A 21,486-nucleotide genomic window follows, 5' to 3' on the forward strand; every position below is an offset into this window, starting at 1 on the left:
TCTTCTCTGGCTCATGTAACCGCTGCGTACATTCCATTTCGACATAGGCCACTGATTACACACTGATCCCCCTATGACATCCAACCCATTACGTGGACCTCAATATGTCCCTGGCTTCTGTGACCATAACACTGAATGGCTGCTTACCTATCACAGTCCTACCCGTGGTGTATGGCAATGTCGGTTTTTCCTCCGGGGAAGCACTTTGTATTATTTCATATGGGCAAACCCATCATCATAAGCTATGGTAGGTCATACTGAATCATTTAATCTCGACTATGTCACCGTTGCTTTTGGCCTTGATATCTGTCCTGCAGTTCAAGCCCAATAGTCGCATACACTGAAGTCCTCTACTTTCCTTCTTCGTGTGCACGCAATCCTCTAACTTAATGCTCCTGTAACATCTTGACTACCTCGGCTAGAAGCCTAGAGGTGTAGTCAACCCCTCGAAGCGTAAGGTCGCTCGTTTTGAGGAGATTTCGTCTTCTCACAAATGAACTCCGAGAACTGAAAGCCATTACTATCGAACATCTCCCCTTACCCAGAACATTTAACACACTAGGGACCCAAACTAGCGTCCTGATTAGCACAAATCCCACCCCTGTCTCTCACACTCCTCGCAACACCTCTAAAACGTCACCCCTCCCTAATGCCTCTTCTCGCCCCAGAAGATTTAAGGACCATCTGTCTGCTATTGAGATCCTAGATCTACTCATCTCTTACTCCCTCCTTCCTGGCCCTGACAAGTCCCTACCGGGTCAAATCCAAACTATCCACGCTAACCCTGACAGAGAACCTGTCTACAATGCCAGATCTATAAATAGCAAAAACCTCAAGTGAGTTAACACCCTCCAGACCCTGACTCCCCAGTTGACCAACCAATTGAAATGCGTACTTCTCAATTGCAGATCAGCTAGTAAACATGCCACGAATATCTGTGATCTCATCCTGACCAATGAATTGGATATCATTATCCTCACAGAAACCTGGCTAAATTGCTCTTCCTCCCCAAACCTTGATCTTCTAGTCCCACCTAGTTATGACATATAATTCGTATGGACAGATCACTGAAACAGGGTGGGGGAATAGCTTGTATACACAGGAACACACTTTCGGCCTCACAATCAGAATCCCCCACTCCAATCTCTTGTGAATACCTATGTATCACTATTGCGTGCTAAGCCCGCCTGGTTTGCAAACTACATACATTCTACCACCCCCCAGGAGACAATCTTCCATTCATTGAGCACTTAATGGAAATCATCTCTTCCAATGATGACCCTCTAGTGTCCCAAATCTTCCTACGAGACTTTAACCTACACTGGTCTAACCCTAATGATCATGTAGTGTATTGCCTGAAATCCTTCTTGTCGGATCATGAACTTACACAATTCTGTGATAGTTCAACTCTCAATAAAGGTGAATTTCTGGATCTCATTATAGCCGAAGGTAACACCCTCACTCTGGACTCCATTAACCCATGCGATTGGTCTGACCACTTCTACATCCTCTTCTTCATCAACAGGAAGGTATCGGTAAAGGGGGTCCAGCCCATGAAAACAAAGCAAAGGAAAAGGAACCTCCGAAATATAAACACTGAAGAACTAGCTACCCGTTGCAAAAATACCTTGTCCCCACATGCAGACTTGAAGGATGGTCAACTCCTCACTGATTTTTATAATTCCTCCTATTTCTTTTTTTTTTATTTCAAAATATCTTTATTAGTTTTACAGAACAAGTACATTCGCATTTTCATTAAGGGTGTCTAGATAAACGTAGTTGGTGTTACAGAAATTACATGATACTGTTTTGTACACGTCCAGCTGGTCCTCTCCGCGTTGACTAGCTGGGAAAATTAGAGACAGGATAGCAAGAAGAGAGAAGAAAGGAGAGAAAGAGTAGAGGTAGGGGTACAAGAAGTGTTAATTCGCTATGAGCATAGTCTTGGGTTGTATAACTGTGTGAAGGCCGAGTTCCCCCCCCCCCCCCCCCCCCCCCCCAGTGGGCTCACGGGGGTTCGTAGGAGTCCAGGAGCATGTCTAGCGACTTCCACATCCCCCTGGTAGCTGGTCTGCAGGGTGAGTTTTGCAGGGCAGTGCTATCTGCGCCTCTGAGGTATGTTACCCAGTTAAACCAGCATTTGTATGATGTCCTAGTACAGGGGTGTTGGAATTTAATAAAATATCTACTTGTCCATGGGGCAGGTTGCTTCATAAATCTACTTGTCCTGTAACAAAATCCACTTGTCCCTTTTGTGCCATGTAATCTGGCGACAAATTAAGTCGGCAATCTCATTATGTAAGAGTTCTGATAAAGCCTCTCTAATTATGCCAGGGCTCGTACAATAGTAGGGTTTGAATACTAGCAATTCCCTTATGTTGCTATGTTTCTGCAGGTCTATATACTGGGGCTGAAGATAGTGGTAAGCAATAGTTCAAGGATTGGAATGCCCTTTTGAGTCTATGCAAACCTACTAACTTGCATGTTTTAAAGTTTTTTACCAACTCCTTTCTAATCTTTTCCCATACTGAAAAAAGTTGGAAATGTACTCCCGACAGTGGCAGACGTAAAACTTCTTCCGGGGTTGGGAAAAAACTGGGTGGGGGGAAAGTGAACTTGAAACATTCAGATTTTCACATGAGCAAACTACACATGCACATTTGCTCATGTTAAAAAGCAGTTCACAAATATTTTCTCGTAGTACTATTTCTTGGCCTACTTCTCTAAATTCTTGTGAATTCACGGAAACTGTATATATGTGCACTTAATGCAAGGATATATACTATGGATGGACTTTTGAGACTTTCTTTAATAATTGGGCCTCTAATTAAGCCTGGCGTTAACCATGACCTTTTGTGTTTAATAAAATTGTCTTTCTCTCTCTCTCCTTCTCTCGGTCTATCAGCTGGCTACACTGTGAGTGACCATATTCTGCTAATTTACAAAGAGCATATTGGCACACAACGTAGTTTTGTTCAGTTCTTGGAACTGCTGTGGCAATGTGTGCTTTTTGAGACCAAAACCAATTTTTGCTTTTGCCAATGCTTGTTAGAAGGGTGAGGGCCCTGCAGCTCCCACACCGATAAGGTTTTATAAAAACCATGCCAAAACAAGTCACGCATTGACAAAACCAAAAACCCGTCTGTCAACTTCAGACCTACTGTCTTTGCCAATGCTTGTTTATTTGTGTTTCCCACAATCATATTTTAACTGGTTACACTGATTTTCCATTATGAATATTTTTGGGAAATACAAGCATACAACAATATGTTACTAAATGATGCTGCAAAGATATGGTAACTAAAATCTTACAGTAGTTTAGCAAAATGTGTTTTCCTACTTGCATTTTTTTTGTGAACATTTTATTTTGAAAGCAAAGAATCATCACTGTTGCTTTCAAGCTTCTGCAAATATTTGCATATGATCAGAGAGCATTCTGGGAGCATTACACATAGCCTCATATTACTAAACTTTGAAAACGTTGTACACGTTTATACTGGAAACACGGTCAGTAGTGCAGGTCGAGCTTACAACATTTTCTTTTAGTGCTCACCCTAATAATAAAGGCTTTGCATTATTGAACCATCAATACAGGTTTGAACAGTGTTAACACATGGACTCACTAACTACAGACAATACCATTCCTTGATTCATAATGTGGTACTGTAAACTGGCAGCCAAAGGGTTTGTGCTGTAGGGGGTTGGGCCTACTTGTCCCAAGGACAAAATACACATGAAAACTTGTTGCCCTTTACCCCAAACAATATGCCCCGGGCGTCAGGCTATAGGAATTCCACCTCCCTGCCTAGTAGTATCCTTCCAGTTGGACAGGACCAATTTAACTGCCGCGGTCAGTAGGAGGACTAGAAGGTCCCTGTCCTGCTGTGCCGGAAGTTGTGCGGTTATGAATGCGGTGGTGAGGGAGGAGAATTCCGGTCTAAGTGTACACCCCAGTGGCCTTTTCATGAAGTCAAAGATTTCCTCCCAGAACTTTTTGAGTTTTGGGCAGTAGAAGATGAAGTGTGCTAGATACCCCTTTTCGCTGCTGCAGTTCCAGCACATGTTGTTCTCTCTAAGGCCCAGCGAGGCTAAACGAGCGAGGGTCCAGAAGGTCTTGTGGAGGAGCCAGAATTTTGTTTGTGATGGTGCTGGCGAAATTTTGTTACGCAAGGGGGAGGCCCAAAGGAGAGCTAGCTCCTGCTCACTGAGTGGGGTATTGGTTTGTTTTAACCAGTAGTTAGCTGTCTTGTCGTTAAGTTTGGTGGAGTTTGGGCGGAGTAGCTTGTAGAGGTGTGATACTTGATGGCCTATTCTATTGATTTTTGTCATATACTGCGTGATTGACGGGATGGCTGGCGAGAGTTTGGCTTTTGTTAGGGCTGTTTTGATTTTTAGGAAATTTTAGAACTCCATTGCCGGGAGTTTATATCATGGATGCTATTGCCCCTCTACAACAAAAAAACGCCTCCCAAACAATTTCCAAACCTTGGTTCAATTCCGACCTAAACTCCGAACGACGTAAGCTGAGGGTGGCCGAAAGATCATGGAGATCCATGCTTTCCACCAAACATTTAAAGCTGCTTAGAGCTATTAGGAATTCTTACAACAAAAAAGTCAAGACTGCAAAAACTGACTTTTTTCAGATCCCAACTCAATCAAGCTAACAACCGCCCTAAGAAACTATTTGAACTCATTAAACAACAATCGATCAAGGCACCCAACCCCCATGACCTTGACAGCTCTCCCTCCTGTGACGACTTAGCCGCCTTCCTCTCTCAGAAAACTAATAGCATCAATTTAGACATTGAATCAAAGAGGGCCCTTCTCCCAATATATAAAGCCACAGCCCTACCTACCCACCCAGAGCCACTCATCCCCCCTAGTTTAAGCCTCAAAAACATTGCATCCTGGCACACCTTTACTCACCTCAATGAAGATGACATTTACAACACCCTCATCGCAATCAAGACGTCTAACCACTTCAGCGACCCTCTTCCCCCTCCCATCTTCAAGGGAATAAAAGCCTCCATCCTCCTCTTTTGGTCCACGATTGTCAATGCTTCTCTAGTGCAAGGCACAATCCCGGACTGTCTAAAAGCAGCACAGGTCTCCCCTATCCTAAAAAACCTAACGCAGACAGTTCAGATCTGAACAACTGCCGCCCCATTTCTGGTTACCATACGAGGCTAGAATTCACCTAAAAATTGCCTGCATGACGCACAAAGCCCTCCACTTCAAGACCCCCATCCATCTGGCTCAAAAACTAGAACTATCAGGGGGCTGAAGAGCGTCACGAAGTGTAAGTACAATGCTCCTGAAACCACAGCTTTTCCACAAAAAGAGATCGAGTAACAGTGCCTTCTCCGGCTGTGCCCCAAAGATTTGGAACTCTCTTCCTCCAGAAATCCGTACAATCTCCTCGACTACTTCCTTCAAAAAAGTAAAAAAAAAATCCTAATGCTCAAGTTCCTGCCTGAATAGGCCTTGACTAGTAGACTACATTGCTACCCTCTATTTGCTCATCTTGATTGACTTTGGACATGATTATATACCCGGGAATACCATTATTTAGCATGCATTCTACTTGTATATGTTTTAATGTTCTTCACCCATTGCTGTATCCGCCCTCACCTCCTGTGAAGGTTTCGGACACCTACTAGATTATTGCACATGTCTTGTATTATCATGTAATGAACCAATGTTTTTGCTTCCCTATACTGTATCCCTCTCACCCAAAATTGTGAAGCGCTCTGATACCCGTAAGGGTCATTTTAGCGCTATACAAAACTTTATTGTAAAAAAAGTATTGAATCCTTTATTACTGCCATGACTGCATGATGTGAACATATTATAAAAACGAATAGAAAACATATAGCCCCTATGACAAATACATTCACCCTACTGGGTGAGAACAGGCACCTCGCCCACAGAGCATCCTGTATCATTAGCATCACCCCTGCAGCTGTCATAGCAATTCAATTAATTTTTTATTAAGGTATGGAACTCGAAAAGAGGTCCACTTAAAAGTTTACAAGAGAATAGCACGACAAAATAACATTTTACATTGTGTAAATAGACCTTTACAGTAGAATATTATTCGTATAAATCACAAGAGACGAATCACTCACTTTTTAGAGGGATAAAAAAAAGTAGCAGCATATCGTGAAAGTACAATTTTGTAACAGATAAAACCACAGCCATAAAATCGACAGGGGATATCTTGAAAAAGAGAAGAAAGTGCTTGTATGGAGATAACTGAACATCCTTCGACCTAGCAGCAATAGCTGAATGCAAAATTCAGCTAATAATAATGACATTAATGAGGAAAAGAACCAGTATCATAATGAGATTGAATTAAAGCAGGAATTCATAGGAGGAATGTTGTACAGGCCACGACCCCCTTTAAGTGTACCATGCATTCTGCCTACATAGAGAGGAGCCACCCAGCTAGCTGTAACCGTGCCATGTATTTTGTTGCCACTGTTTGTTTGCGTGTTCCATTGTTACTTACAACCACATCTACCATATTTCCACCATATGGCAGCCTCTCGAATGGTAAAAGGAGCTCTAGTGATGATCTATCTCTCCTCTGCGGAATCCTTCAGACAGAGCATCAATTTGTGGTTTCTCGCCAGAAAAGCACTTAGTATCATTTCATAATGGGCAGGGGACACGTTTAACGCTGAATTCTGGTTCTCGCTTGCGATATCCTTCCACTGTTTTCATAATGTAGGCCGTGGTGCAGCAGTTAAGTCATCTGCATTGAAAAGGGACTGTAATGATATTCTTGCTTTCCCTCTGGAATCCGTTATATGACCCGGGATAAACCATTTAATCTTGCCTGTCTTTAGCTGGCTAATCTGTCAAAATTGCTAGTGCTAAGAAAGCGGTTAAATGACAGTCCCAAGTGCTGCTTGAGGAAAGGGTTACATTTAGGCGTATACACCTTCACCACTTATCTGGAGCTGTGTTTACCCGGTTTGCCTCTTTCCTCCAAAAAAGATCTCACAGGTTCAAGGTCAATCAATCCTTGTCCAACCCATTGCAAGTCACGTTAGGAGCTCCGCAAGGCTCCTCCCTCTCACCCACTCTTTTCAACCATTTCATGGAACCACTCACCGAACTTCTCAGTCTCTCCAAGATTCATTTCCATATGTATGCAGACGACACCCAACTCTACATCAACATCCACTCACTTGAGGACATCAAATCTCTCAACACAACACTACAAAAAACCCAAACCTGGCTGGCCGAAAACCATCTGAAATTATACTCCCTCAAAACAGAGTTCCTCTTAATCGCCCCCCACCCCCCAACAAAGCATCCACTATCCTGACTGGATGAAGCACCTAACATCTCTCAAAGGACAACCTCTCATTGTCGAATCAGCGAAATCGTTAGGTGTGACTCTGGACAGTAACCTAAAGATGCAGAAGCATATCGCGCCTCTACAAAAGGAGCTAACTTCCACATGAAGACCCTGCGAAAACTGAAACCCTTCCTTCCAGCTTACGACTTCAAACAAGCAATTCAAGCCCTAGTAATCCAAAGAGTGGAATATTGGGCTGTAACCTTATATGGCCTCCCAAGGTCGTCGACAGCCCCGCTAAGAGCCGCTATCAACTCTGCTGCGAGACTCATCACTGGCTCAAAAAGAACCTCTCACATCTCTCCAGACCTTAGAGCCCTCAACTGGCTACCATTTGAATCTAGAATTAATCTGAAAATCTCATGTATGACGCACAAGGCCTTGCACCACAATTCTCCGAACTATCTAGCTCAGAAACTGGTGCTCCCTGCTGGTTATAGAGCCTCTAGGAGTGCCAAGACTCTTCTACTGAAACCACAACGATTTACCAAGAAAAAAACCGACAACCGATCCTTCTCTGAAATGGCTCCCAGGATCTGGAATGCTTTGCCCACAGAAACAAGACTCAATTGTTCCACTGCCTCCTTCAAAAAAGAAGTGAAAGCGATTCTCATGGCTAAACTCACACGTGAATTTACTGACTTCTTACTGAATTTTAATTACTAGTCTGTTTTATTGCTAGTTTTATACTTATTTGAGTATCGTATATCCGAATCACCTATAACTGTATTTTCTATGTCTATTCTTGTTTCCAACATCTGACATGTAAAGCGCTCTGATACCCGTAAGGGTCTTGTACGCGCTATATAAAACCTTCAAAATAAATAAATAAACCTCTCTCTCGAGCTCCCTAGTGAAAACTGTAAGCATTATAAGAAACTCGATTTCCTCACAATTTCCAATGAGCACGTTGTCTAATGTGTCGGTAAAACAGAATGTGAGATGTGGTTTCACCCCATCATAAACTGGTGCCCGATCAGCCCTACCCCCCAACATAAGGGGGATGTTAGTGTACAGGAACGAAAGGCACATATCAGGACCATTGTTGTCGTCTAATTTGCTTCATTTTTGACCGCTTGTTATCAAAATTGAGAGGAAAAGCCTAGCGGAAAAAAGTAATCCTTTTGCCAAGTTTTAACACCCTGTGTCCAAATCAACCTTGTTGATTTGAGAGGTGAGTATCTTCGTGATCTGTCGTCAAATCTGCACTTACTTCCAGAAGGTTGCCTAGATTTGTGTGTCTATATCTTAAAGCTCTCGTCAATTTCCCCTCCCTGTACACACTGTGCCATTCTCAGCTGTGAGCTCTCGTGTTTTACTTGCTGTATTAAAACTAGGGCTCCCGGTTTTATGGTATTTATATTTTTGTAATTTCTGTCTGTATTTATCCATATTTATTTTTTGCTTATTTTGCCTGTATTTATCCATTTTAATTTTAGGTTTTGTGAAAAAATGAAGCTGAAATGTGTATATTTCTGCATTTATTTAACCAGTTAAAGTACACTCGTGCTTGAATGCATGACAGGTTTCAATGATATATATATATATATATACACACTCGGATGATAAAAGATGCACTTATAAGAAAACATGCACATTTTAGTATCATGGTTGTGCAAATCTACTGTTGTTTAAGGCTCTTCACTAAAATGTCTTTATTTTTGTAATCCCCTTGCCTGTCAATCTGCACAGCTTTTATCTTTGCAGTCCTGATTGACAACATTCAGAATCACTCAAAAACAACCCAATTTCCGCTTTATCCACATTTAAAAATAAATACAGACACGAAAATAAATGGTTTTCTGTCTGTATTTATCTGTAAAAATCAGTAAAAACGGAAAACAGGGAGCCTTAATTAAAACCTATCCGCCTCTTAGAATTGTTGCTGTTCGTTTCTTTAGTTTTCGAGCAACTCGATTTTTGCCGTTTTGTCATTCAGTTTGTGTCGTTTAAAAGTTGTTTTTCTCTTTGGCGACTAGAACTCGATGGAGGAAGAGACTAAAGCTTTGCCATTGGAGAACGCATCAATTCTTTCAGAAGGTTCTTTACAGGAGGGCCATCGATTATGGATTGGCAATTTGGATCCCAAAATAACTGAGTAAGTCGTACTTCACTGTTAACTTGTAAAACAGTAGATTAGGAGTCTGAATAAAGATAATGTTTGTTGAAATATTTTTTTGCGAGTTATATATCTGCACTTGCCACACGTTTGTTAGTAGTTTATTTATACTTAAAGATACATTAGAATCATTTTTATTTAACAAGTATTGCTTAGATAAATTAAAGGAAGTTAAACTTTTCATCTAAAAACATGCCTATCGAAATGATGATGACTGGAACAAAGGCAGAAAGGAGTTGATTTAGATGCATGCTTGACCAAAATTCTGCAGGTTGCAAGTTTAAATCCCAGCAGGTTGTTAAAACAAATCTAATTATGGAAGGCGTTAAGAACACCTATTATGCGAGCTTTTAAAGGCTATTCAGTTTCTGTTTTTTGCTACATAATTAATCATCATCATTTAATCTGAATAGCGCAGGGCCTCATCACTTGAAAAGAGCATGCCAACGCTTCAGTGAGCTCCCACCTATACCACTTCAACTGCTTCCTAGATCCCAGGGTTCCAGTGCTCTCATGTTACCCGTATGCTAGAGGCATTGCTACCAGAGTGTATTTCCTGGTTTCTGTTTCCTAGTTCAAACCTGCACTCCCTCCTTTTACGATGCCATATTCTCTTTCTATCTCCATGTCCATGCCTGCTGCTGTCTTTTTAGTATTGTTTCTGCAGATGTTATGTTGTTTCAGCTCATGTAGGTGATTCTTTGTCTGTACCACTGTTCCTCTGCTGGTCTTCATTTATCATTGTCCTTTTTAGGTCTCGCCTGGCTATCGCGTAAGCGATCGCTCAGCGAGACTTATGTAGGGGCTTCAGAAAATGCTCCCAAAGGCTTCCCAGGCGGATTGGGTGGCGGTTACGCGCACAACCACGCGCATTCCATTTACCACAAGCTACTTCCTGCGCGTGCACCGCCTTACGCATTCAGAGAGATTTAGTAAGGGGCACAAGACCTTAGGAATGCGGTTTATGGCCAGTGCATGTGAGGCATTCAAGCGCGAAGTGGCATCTGGCATCGGACTTGAAAGCGGCAGACTGCTTTCGCCAGCGTGCGCTCGGCCTCACTTCCTGCATCCCCTCTTACAACAATTAACTTTCGTTATAACTCACACCCCATATGCTCGTTCCCTCCCACCCTTCCTTTGATGTCCGCTTTTCTTGTTGTTTACAAACCACGCCGCACACTGCTGCACGCCGCACACTGCTGCACGCCGCACACTGCTGCACGCCGCACACTGCTGCATGCCGCACACTGCTGCATGCCGCACACTGCTGCATGCCGCACACTGCTGCATGCCGCACACTGCTGCATTACACACTGCTGCATTACACACTGCTGCATTACACACTGCTGCACGCCTCACACTGTTGCAAGCCACACACTGCTGCAAGCCACACACTGCTGCAAGCCACACACTGCTGCAAGCCACACACTGCTGCAAGCCACACACTGCTGCAAGCCACACACTGCTGCACGCCGCACAATGCTGCACTCCGCACAATGCTACACGAAACACTGCTGCACGCCACACACTGCTGCACTACTCACTGCTGCACGCCGCACACTGCTGCACGCCACACACTGCTGCACGCCGCACTCAGCGAGACTTATGTAGGGGCTTCAGAAAATGCTCCCAAAGGCTTCCCAGGCGGATTGGGTGGCGGTTACGCGCACAACCACGCGCATTCCATTTACCACAAGCTACTTTCTGCGCGTGCACCGCCTCACGCATTCAGAGAGATTTAGTAAGGGGCACAAGACCTTAGGAATGCGGTTTATGGCCAGTGCATGTGAGGCATTCAAGCGCGAAGCTGGCATCTGGCATCGGACTTGAAAGCGGCAGACTGCTTTCGCCAGCGCGCGCTCTGCCTCACTTCCTGCATCCCCTCTTACAACAATGAACTTTCGTTATAACTCACACCCCATATGCTCGTTCCCTCCCACCCTTCCTTTACAAACCACGCCGCACACTGCTGCACGCCGCACACTGCTGCACGCCACACACTGCTGCATTACACACTGCTGCACGCCGCACACTGCTGCATGCCGCACACTGCTGCACGCCGCACACTGCTGCATTACACACTGCTGCATTACACACTGATGCACACTGCTGCACGCCTCACACTGCTGCACGCCTCACACTGCTGCACGCCTCACACTGCTGCACGCCACACACTGCTGCACTCCACACAATGCTACACGAAACACTGCTGAACGCCACACACTGCTGCACTACTCACTGCTGCACGCCGCACACTGCTGCACGCCACACACTGCTGCACGCCGCACACTGTTACACGCCACACACTGCTGCACGCCACTGCACGCCACCCACTGCTGCACGCCGCACACTGCTGCACGCCGCACACTGCTGCACGCCGCACACTGCTGCACGCCGCACACTGCTGCACACTGCTGCATTACTCACTGCTGCATGCTGCACGACACTGCTGCACACAGCACACTGCTGCACGCTGCACAGTGCTGCACGCCGCTGCACGCCACACACTGCTGCACGCCACACACTGCTGCACGCCTCACACTGCTGCACGCCTCACACTGCTGCACGCCTCACACTGCTGCACGCCGCACACTGCTGCATGCCGCACACTGCTGCATGCCGCACACTGCTGCATGCCGCACACTGCTGCATTACACACTGCTGCATTACACACTGCTGCATTACACACTGCTGCATTACACACTGCTGCACGCCTCACACTGCTGCAAGCCACACACTGCTGCAAGCCACACACTGCTGCAAGCCACACACTGCTGCAAGCCACACACTGCTGCAAGCCACACACTGCTGCAAGCCACACACTGCTGCAAGCCACACACTGCTGCACGCCGCACAATGCTGCACTCCGCACAATGCTACACGAAACACTGCTGCACGCCACACACTGCTGCACTACTCACTGCTGCACGCCGCACACTGCTGCACGCCACACACTGCTGCACGCCGCACTCAGCGAGACTTATGTAGGGGCTTCAGAAAATGCTCCCAAAGGCTTCCCAGGCGGATTGGGTGGCGGTTACGCGCACAACCACGCGCATTCCATTTACCACAAGCTACTTTCTGCGCGTGCACCGCCTCACGCATTCAGAGAGATTTAGTAAGGGGCACAAGACCTTAGGAATGCGGTTTATGGCCAGTGCATGTGAGGCATTCAAGCGCGAAGCTGGCATCTGGCATCGGACTTGAAAGCGGCAGACTGCTTTCGCCAGCGCGCGCTCTGCCTCACTTCCTGCATCCCCTCTTACAACAATGAACTTTCGTTATAACTCACACCCCATATGCTCGTTCCCTCCCACCCTTCCTTTACAAACCACGCCGCACACTGCTGCACGCCGCACACTGCTGCACGCCACACACTGCTGCATTACACACTGCTGCACGCCGCACACTGCTGCATGCCGCACACTGCTGCACGCCGCACACTGCTGCATTACACACTGCTGCATTACACACTGATGCACACTGCTGCACGCCTCACACTGCTGCACGCCTCACACTGCTGCACGCCTCACACTGCTGCACGCCACACACTGCTGCACTCCACACAATGCTACACGAAACACTGCTGAACGCCACACACTGCTGCACTACTCACTGCTGCACGCCGCACACTGCTGCACGCCACACACTGCTGCACGCCGCACACTGTTACACGCCACACACTGCTGCACGCCACTGCACGCCACCCACTGCTGCACGCCGCACACTGCTGCACGCCGCACACTGCTGCACGCCGCACACTGCTGCACACTGCTGCATTACTCACTGCTGCATGCTGCACGACACTGCTGCACACAGCACACTGCTGCACGCTGCACAGTGCTGCACGCCGCTGCACGCCACACACTGCTGCACGCCACACACTGCTGCACGCCTCACACTGCTGCACGCCTCACACTGCTGCACGCCTCACACTGCTGCACGCCTCACACTGCTGCACGCCTCACACTGCTGCACGCCGCACACTGCTGCACGCCGCACACTGCTGCACTCCACACACTGCTTTTATGCGAGTTTATGCTACTGACATTGTAAATGACCATGCCTTTTATTTGTTTTAAAACCAAAACATAAATAAAAGGCATTGTAATTTTACAATGCCAATAGCTCAAACTCTTATAAATGCGAGACCTATTGCATTGCAAATGCTTGTTTCTTACTTTTACTGCCTGTTTGTGTTTGTAGTATTTTTTTTCTGGGCCCCTGCCATTCCCACCTTCTGCACAGGCTGTCATAGTAACGTTTTACACTCCATGACCGGCATGTTGTCACTGTGGAGACAGGCTCGTTTTAACAATGTGGTTGAAACCTGGTTCCTACACACTCCTATTTGCTGTACTTCACCTACCTTCAGATTTCCTTCAGAGGCGTAACACAGGCCTGTGAGGTTCGATAGGGCAAAATTTCAGGCGCCCAACACTTCAGGGTCTCCTCAACCTCTCAGGGAGCCCACTCAGTGCAGTGCCCATTAATGTATGTGAGATATTATAGACTGTAGGGCTACTTCTGCATGTGGGGGCACATATTTTGCGTTACACCACTTCTTTCCTTGTCTGCCATGCTGTTGACTCCCGGCTGTGATACAGGCCGTTATACCTACACCCAGTAAACAAGAGTACGCTCCAAGATGTTAGACTGTCAGTCAGTGGATAACATTGAGGTCCAAGAGTTGACATTCGTACCCATCCGTGAAACGCTTCTCAAAAAGCATGGTACTCGCACAAGACTGCTCTAAAGTCTGAGTTTCCTATCAAATGTTGAAGGCCGTGAGACTTTCTCTCAGTAAGTCTCTGCTTCAAGAAGTAAGATTTGTTCCCAAAGAATGACAAGGCTTGGTACCCACACACTAACACAGGCTGTGCAGGAATGTGTTGATCATGCATCAAAGAAGTGATCGTGATGTTCATACTCACTCACAAGTGCTATTGGTATTCAATGCATGATATTGAGAGAGACTGTTCTTCTTTGGATGTGACTAACATTCACTAAGTGATGCTGTATTTGTTTCTCCTCTGCTCTCTTGCCCATGTGTCTGCCAAGGAGAGTTATTTTCTTATGGGTTCTTTTTAGTCTGAAATCCTGCATGGCTAATTAATACAGCTTCTACCTATGACAGGATTCAGCTTCCAAAAGCTAGACTTTTGAGCACCAGCAACAAGTGCAATATTACAATAAACATAATATAAAGGATTACGCTTTGCCATACTAACCATAATGAGGTCTGTGGTGGTGCTGTCTTTTTTAATTTTGACAAGTAAATTCAAAGAAAGATACTATATTCACTACATACTCTATATCCATGTTCTAAGGGACTTTGGGCCAGATGTATCAAACAGTTTTAGCCATTCTCTGTCTATGGGGAAAATAAATGTGTTTGTACATCTGGCCCTTTGTTTGGATCCGTCTCCTTTAGCCATTTGCTTCGGTGGCTCAGAATCCAAATTGGGATAGGCCCGCAGGACTACTTTAGTTTCACCCTATTTCTGTTGGATGTTGAGGTGTATCCTTTTGCCTCTGTTGGAGCAAATGAGGGACTATTTAACTTGTGAAAAATATACCTTAAATCACATACTTAAGTCTGTATGTTATCCTTTTTAAGTGTGTCCATCAAGCAGTTCTTTTTATCTCCTTCTGTTTTTCCATTCTTCTCAGTCACTCCCAGCCACTCCTCCTCTTGCACAGTCATCCACTACAGAGCTAAGGGAGGAGGCAGGGTTGTAATTGCCACTTTCACACAAAGCTTCCTCTTTAGATCAGAACCTGATTATTTCTTTCACAATCAATAATGATTTTATACTATACTTTTATAAATGTACCACACCCCAGTAAGTTTTTATCAAAAATATATATTTATTAAATTTTTTTTCTGTTTTTCTATTTCTCACCAATTGTTTTAAAATGTATACAAAAAGATACCAATGGGGGTACTAGATCATTGAACACACAATGTAACAGGAAGTTGCATACATGAATTGTTTTTTTTTTTGTACTTCTTAGTAGCAAATGTGTACACTTCACCAATAGCATCATTTAAATGATCCTCTTCCTCACCTTAACGTCCATGCCATAGTTTCTGAAAGGGTGCTTGCGGTACTGCAGCATACCCAAAATAACCATGCTGGAGTTCAGAAGTCAAATGGGCAATAACAAGGCCTTTACTTTGTTTTATCTAGTCACATTTGATGTATGTTCAAAGACAGAGATGATATGTCAGGCTCTGTCTTCTGCCAAATTGCTATTTGTTTCTTTTGAAGGGAGGTTGGTGTTTGCATTTTGTTTCTGACTGCTAAGTGAAAGAATTTGTTAAGTGAACTAAGTGACTGTCTTGCTAGGTACAGGTAGGACAGGCTGTGTGATTTCATTTCTAGCACACAAATATGTAAATACTGGTACATGAACTATACAAATATTTCAGAATATATCCGCAGATAGGAAAGCACAAATAAAATAAATTTATTGTAATTCTGAAGTGTGGTGGAAACAAAGATTTTAATACAACCAATTTACATAAACGAAGCCTGTTTACTAATCTTACGCGACCTGTCATCAGCATTTGACACCGTCAAACATGGCAACTTGCTAGAGCTCCTGAAACACTGAATGGGATTACCTGGAGCTGTGTTAACCTGGTTTGCCTCTTTCCTCCAAAATAGATCTCAAAGGTTCAAGGTCAATCAATCCTTGTCCAACCCATTGCCAGTCACGTTAGGAGTTCTGCAAGGCTCCTCCCTCTCACCCACACTTTTCAAGCTTTTCATGGAACCACTCACCAAACTTCTCAGTCTCTCCAAGATTCATTTCCATATGTATGCAGATGACACCCAACTCTACATCAACATCCACTCACTTGAGGACATCCAATCTCTCAACACAACACTACAAAAAACCCAAACATGGCTGGCCGAAAACCATCTGAAACTAAACTCCCTCAAAACGGAGTTCCTCTTAATCGCTCCCCACCCCCAACAAAGGATCCACTATCCTGGACTGGATGAAGCACCTAACAGCTCTCAAAGGACAAACTCTCGTTGTCGAATCAGCGAAATCGTTAGGTGTGACTCTGGACAGTAACCTAAAGATGCAGAAGCATATCAGTGCCTCCACAAAAGGAGCTAACTTCCACATGAAGACCCTGCCGAAAACTGAAACCCTTCCTGCCAGCTTACGACTTCAAACAAGCAATTTAAGCCCTAGTAATCCAAAGAGTGGAATATTGGGCTGTAACCTTAAGTGGCCTCCCAAGGTCGTCGACAGCCCCGCTAAGAGCCGCTATCAACTCTGCTGCGAAACTCATCACTGGCTCAAAGAGAACCTCTCACATCTCTCCAGACCTTAGAGCCCTCAACTGGCTACCATTTGAATCTAGAATTCATCTGAAAATCGCATGTATGGCGCACAAGGCCTTACACCACAATTCTCTGAACTACCTAGCTCAGAAACTGGTGCTCCCTGCTGGCAATAGAGCCTCCAGGAGTGCCAAGACTCTTCTACTGAAACCAAAACGATTTACCAAGAAAAAAACCTACAACCGATCCTTCTCCGGAATGGCTCCCAGGATCTGGAATGCTTTGCCCACAGAAACAAGACTCCATCCTTCCACTGCCTCCTTCAAAAAAGAAGTGAAAGCTGTTCTCATGGCTAAACTCACATGTGAATTTACTGACTTATTACTGTATTGTAATTACTAGTCTGTTTTATTGAGCTCCGTACTTTAATCGCTAGTTTTATACTTACTTGAGTATCGTATATCTGAATCATCTATGACTGTATTTTCTATGTCTATACTTGTTTCCAACATCTGACATGTAAAGCGCTCTGATACCCGCAAGGGTCTTGTTCGCGCTATATAAAACCTTAAAAATAAATCAAATAGTTTGCACTCCCTTCTCATTGAAGTATATATACAGATTACTATATTATCATCTGCAATTCTCATCTCAGCCAAACATTATAGCAGATGTTAATGGGGTCCGCTGAAAACATTGCAGGGACACATTCAAAGGACTTTTCACAAGAATCTAAATCTTTGCAGTGATATAATCAAAAGCAATAAAGGAAGTGTGTGCATGGACATTACAAACAACAATTCGAAAAAACGCCCAACATGCTATTTTTACCATCAACACTTATAAAGCAAGTTTCAACAAAGTGCTGGTGGGGTGTGAGGGGGCGGGGTCTTTTTCAAAGATTTTTATATGAAACTTGCTACCTTAACAGTGCTTTTTTCTAAACCATCTCAATGTTTGTAGGTAAGAGACTAAAGGAATAAGGAGACTGTGAAGTGTAAGATGCTATTATATTCCAACTCCATAATCCAGTTACTTCCTGTGTTCACTTGACTCACTAAAGGTAGCAATAGAAAGCAGAGAAGGCATACCGCATGGTGTGGTTGAGGGGCAGTGTCTCAAAACAGCATCTAACAGTATTGTCAAATTTGGATCTCTTAACGCCTAGGGGGCATAATGTAGAGGGCAGCATGAACTGAAACCCTCAAAATAACTCCATGGCTTACAGTCCATACAATGTACGTGCTTCGCTCAACCTATGCCCACCTTGCATCCACCTGTCTACCATTCATCCTGTCTACCCTCCACACTGCTCGCATCCATGCAGCCCTCAGCCACACCCCAGACCATACTTTTTGGCCCGTTGAAAATGTTTGCAAGTACTCATCGTCACAACATAACTAAACACCATTGCCAAAGTCAATAGGACTCAAAGGTGCAACCTGTTGGCTTTGCCAGTCCTTGTTCCATGAGTACCCTATCCCCGGGAAAGGGACAGGAACTGAATGCCTTTATTGAATGCTTTACAAATAAAAACTAACATTTGAAAATATCCCTGTTTGTTCTCAACAATGACTGCAAACACCCGTAAGGCAGTGTTCCCCAAACTGTGGGTCAGGACTCAATGGTGGGACGCTAACAGATTTCTGGTGGGTCGGGAAAAGAGCAACAAATAAAGATGCCTTTAAATTTCACGTTTATCTTATCATATGTCCTGGTGCTTCAAAGATAGAGGTCAAATGTCAGGCTATGTCTGCTGTTATTGTTGCTTATCATTTTAACTTAGGGATTAGAGTTTTCTTTCTTTGACAGTAAAATAAGAGTATTTTTTAAAGTGAATTATGTTACAGTCTTGCTGGATTACAGGAACCGTGAAAGGAAAAAGTGTAGGATGTCAGTTTTATTTTTGCAACACAGCAAAATGTACATACCTTTAAATGAGCGATATACATTCAGCAGTTAGGGAGGCAAAAATAAAGTACGTATTTTGTCATTCTGAAGTGTGCTGGAACCAGAGATTTGAATAGGATCAAACCCATGACACTTTACTTGGTGATACACAATTGATAAATATTCACAGAAACCCATTTTCCGTTATTCTTTGTGTGCCATATAGGTTTGTCAATGTTATACCTGCCAGCCCTTTGGCTGTTCCCTCCTTATTTTTTTCTTCCTTTACCCTCTAATTTTTCTGTCCACTAGTTTTTTTTGGTGTTGATTTAGAGGCTCTGGGTGCCCCATTATCACTAATTGATGGTGTGGCGCAAGGTGCTTCCCTAAAATGGAGGGAGGGAGAAAGCTCCTCCACAAAATGGTGGCCAAAACTGTCACCTCAGAACCTGGGCCATAGGCTGTCATGAGGGGTTCCAGAACCTTCTGGGCCACTCTGGCCAGTCAGGGCCCAGGCTATATATAGAGGTGAGGTGCGTCGGCCATTTTGTAGAAGGTGTGAAGTGAGGTAGTCAGGAGTAAGGCACCTGAGTGGGAAGGTGGGAGCGCAGAAGGGGGGAAACTGACTGTTCTTAGGGCCTGCTTTTCCCCCCCTTGGTTGACACTACCCCCTACCTCGTGACCTAGCCTTGCCTTCAACCTCTGACCTGGGATCACATTAACTGGTTGTGCTTCCCGCCTAGACAGGACCCCTGAGGGGAACTGAGGGAGAGAGTGGCCATCTCCAACCTTGCCCACCGTTTTCCTGACTGTGCCTGGGTTCCCCCTGTCTTGTTCCACCACTGGCGTGTGGCCTGCCGCCTTCCAACCAACCTGCCCTGAGCCAGGGCGTCGCTGTGAGGAAAAAAGGGGCGCTAGGCGCCGAGCACATCGCCACCCCCGAACTGCAGGCCACCCCTTAATTTGTATCACCATCGCTGGGGCTGCCCCCAAAGAATAGCTCACCGCTGCGGCCCGGAGCCGGAAAGGTCACCCTCATGGTCACTGGGGCCCGCGAAGAGGACCGGGGCCCTGCCGCTGCCGTCGCAGCCTCAGTAACGCAGCACATCTTGTGAGAGGGCCGCCGGAATTCGAAGAAGACCGCGTTAGGCTTGGAAGCCAGCATCACGTGACGGGGGCGGGCTGCCTGACGCCGCCCCCGCCGACTCCTGAAGCCGTAGAGGCCGCGCCCCCGCAGGCCGCGCTGACCACGGCAGCCGCGGGCGCGCCTCCGATCCCCCACCAACTCGAGAGATCGCCGGGAGGCCGGAGAGCCCTCGCCAGGGCCAACGTTGAGCCACAGAGTAAGGTAACCCCCAGGGGAGGAGGGCGGGAGGCCCGAAGCTCGCCCCTCCCCCGGGGGAAGCCCGTTGTCAAGTCTGCTGAGAGTCCCCTCTACCCTTCGCACCGGGATCAGCAGACCAAGTTGGCGCTGAGACGCGCAGGGGGGAACTGTGCGGAGCCGCGCTCAGGGACGGTATGTTCAGCTCTTCCGGGACTAACCCGATAGGGCTGCCACAACTAACCACGAGTAAGGAGCCGATGTGAGGCCAGAGTTCAGGCAACAAAGTACTCCCAGCTCGGAAGCGCTAGGGCTTGGATAGATGCAGCACTATGCTTGAGGCTCCACTGAAGTGCTATATTTAGTGACCTGATTTCAAGCGCATTGTAATGGCTATGTGAAGCGCTATATTTAATGACCTGATTTCAAGCGCATTGTAATGGCTATGTGAAGCGCTATATTTAATGACCTGATTTCAAGCGCATTGTAATGGCTATGTGAAGCGCTATATTTAGTGACCTGATTTCAAGCGCATTGTAATGGCTATGTGAAGCGCTATATTTAGTGACCTGATTTCAAGCGCATTGTAATGGCTATGTGAAGCGCTATATTTAATGACCTGCTTTGAAGCGCATTGTAATGGCTACGTGCAGTGCTATATCTAATGACCTGATTTCAAGTGCAATGAAATTACTATGTGCAGGGCTATGTCGAAGACCCTAATGAGATGTAAATGAAAGCCGATTGATTTCCTCTAAAAGAAAAACCGGATAAAAAGACAGATAAAGCTTTTCTAACTCCTTGGTGTAGTGCCGTTTTTAGTGGTGATACACTGGAGTGCCGAGGTGAGTGGGATGAAAGCGCGACATGTCCTCTGGAATGAGGCCTTTCCACCTGAGCCAAGCTACCATAGGTCTTTAGGTCCAACAAGTTGGTGTTCAGCGGTGGGATCCTGAGCTTGTGCTTGCGTCCACTCATCAGCAATTCAGTGTGCGCCATGCACCCTACACCTGATTTTTGTTTTTGTTTTTATTGGAGTTTTCTCCAGGTTGTCTCCCTGATTGGAATTTTTTGAAATTATCTCTGTCCCGTTGTGTGGCTTCCTTTTGAAAGATGGTTCTTCTTACTTTGAGAGTTCTTTTCCGCAGTGTTTAGGGCCCCACCTGGCAGGATGGAGTTTGAGCTGGGTAGTCTAGAAGAGTACACTGTAACCCAGTTAAAGGAATTCTGTCAGGAGAGGGGGGTATTTTTCAAGCGGGGAGCAAAGAGAGAAGAGCTCCAGACTAGCTTGAGAGCCTGGGTGATGGCCCACCCTAGCGGGGGACGGGAGGAGGAGGAGGGACCGGGACCGGACACCACGGAAGGGGCAGAGACACTTCTTCCCACTGAGAGCAGCAATATGGTTGCAGGACTCAGGGCGCCTTCAAGCGCCGGTAGTAGCGCTTCGGGGGAAAGCCTGTCTTCAGCTGACTTAGCTGAC

The 21,486-nt window shown here is 45.6% G+C and overlaps 1 protein-coding gene across 1 annotated transcript in view; it reads left to right on the forward strand.

The window, feature by feature from the left end:
- RBM18 (RNA binding motif protein 18) overlaps positions 1 to 21,486 on the forward strand; it is a 200,895-nt gene that overhangs the window by 572 nt on the left and 178,837 nt on the right. The window contains exon 2 of the mRNA XM_085612214.1: positions 9,349 to 9,467. Within this exon, the coding sequence (XP_085468340.1) occupies positions 9,355 to 9,467 (113 nt within the window). The 5' untranslated portion in view covers positions 9,349 to 9,354. The remainder of the gene's footprint in view (positions 1 to 9,348; positions 9,468 to 21,486) is intronic.

The sequence above is a fragment of the Triturus cristatus genome, chromosome 1_2 (assembly GCF_964204655.1).
Source record: "Triturus cristatus chromosome 1_2, aTriCri1.1, whole genome shotgun sequence".
NCBI lineage: Eukaryota > Metazoa > Chordata > Amphibia > Caudata > Salamandridae > Triturus > Triturus cristatus.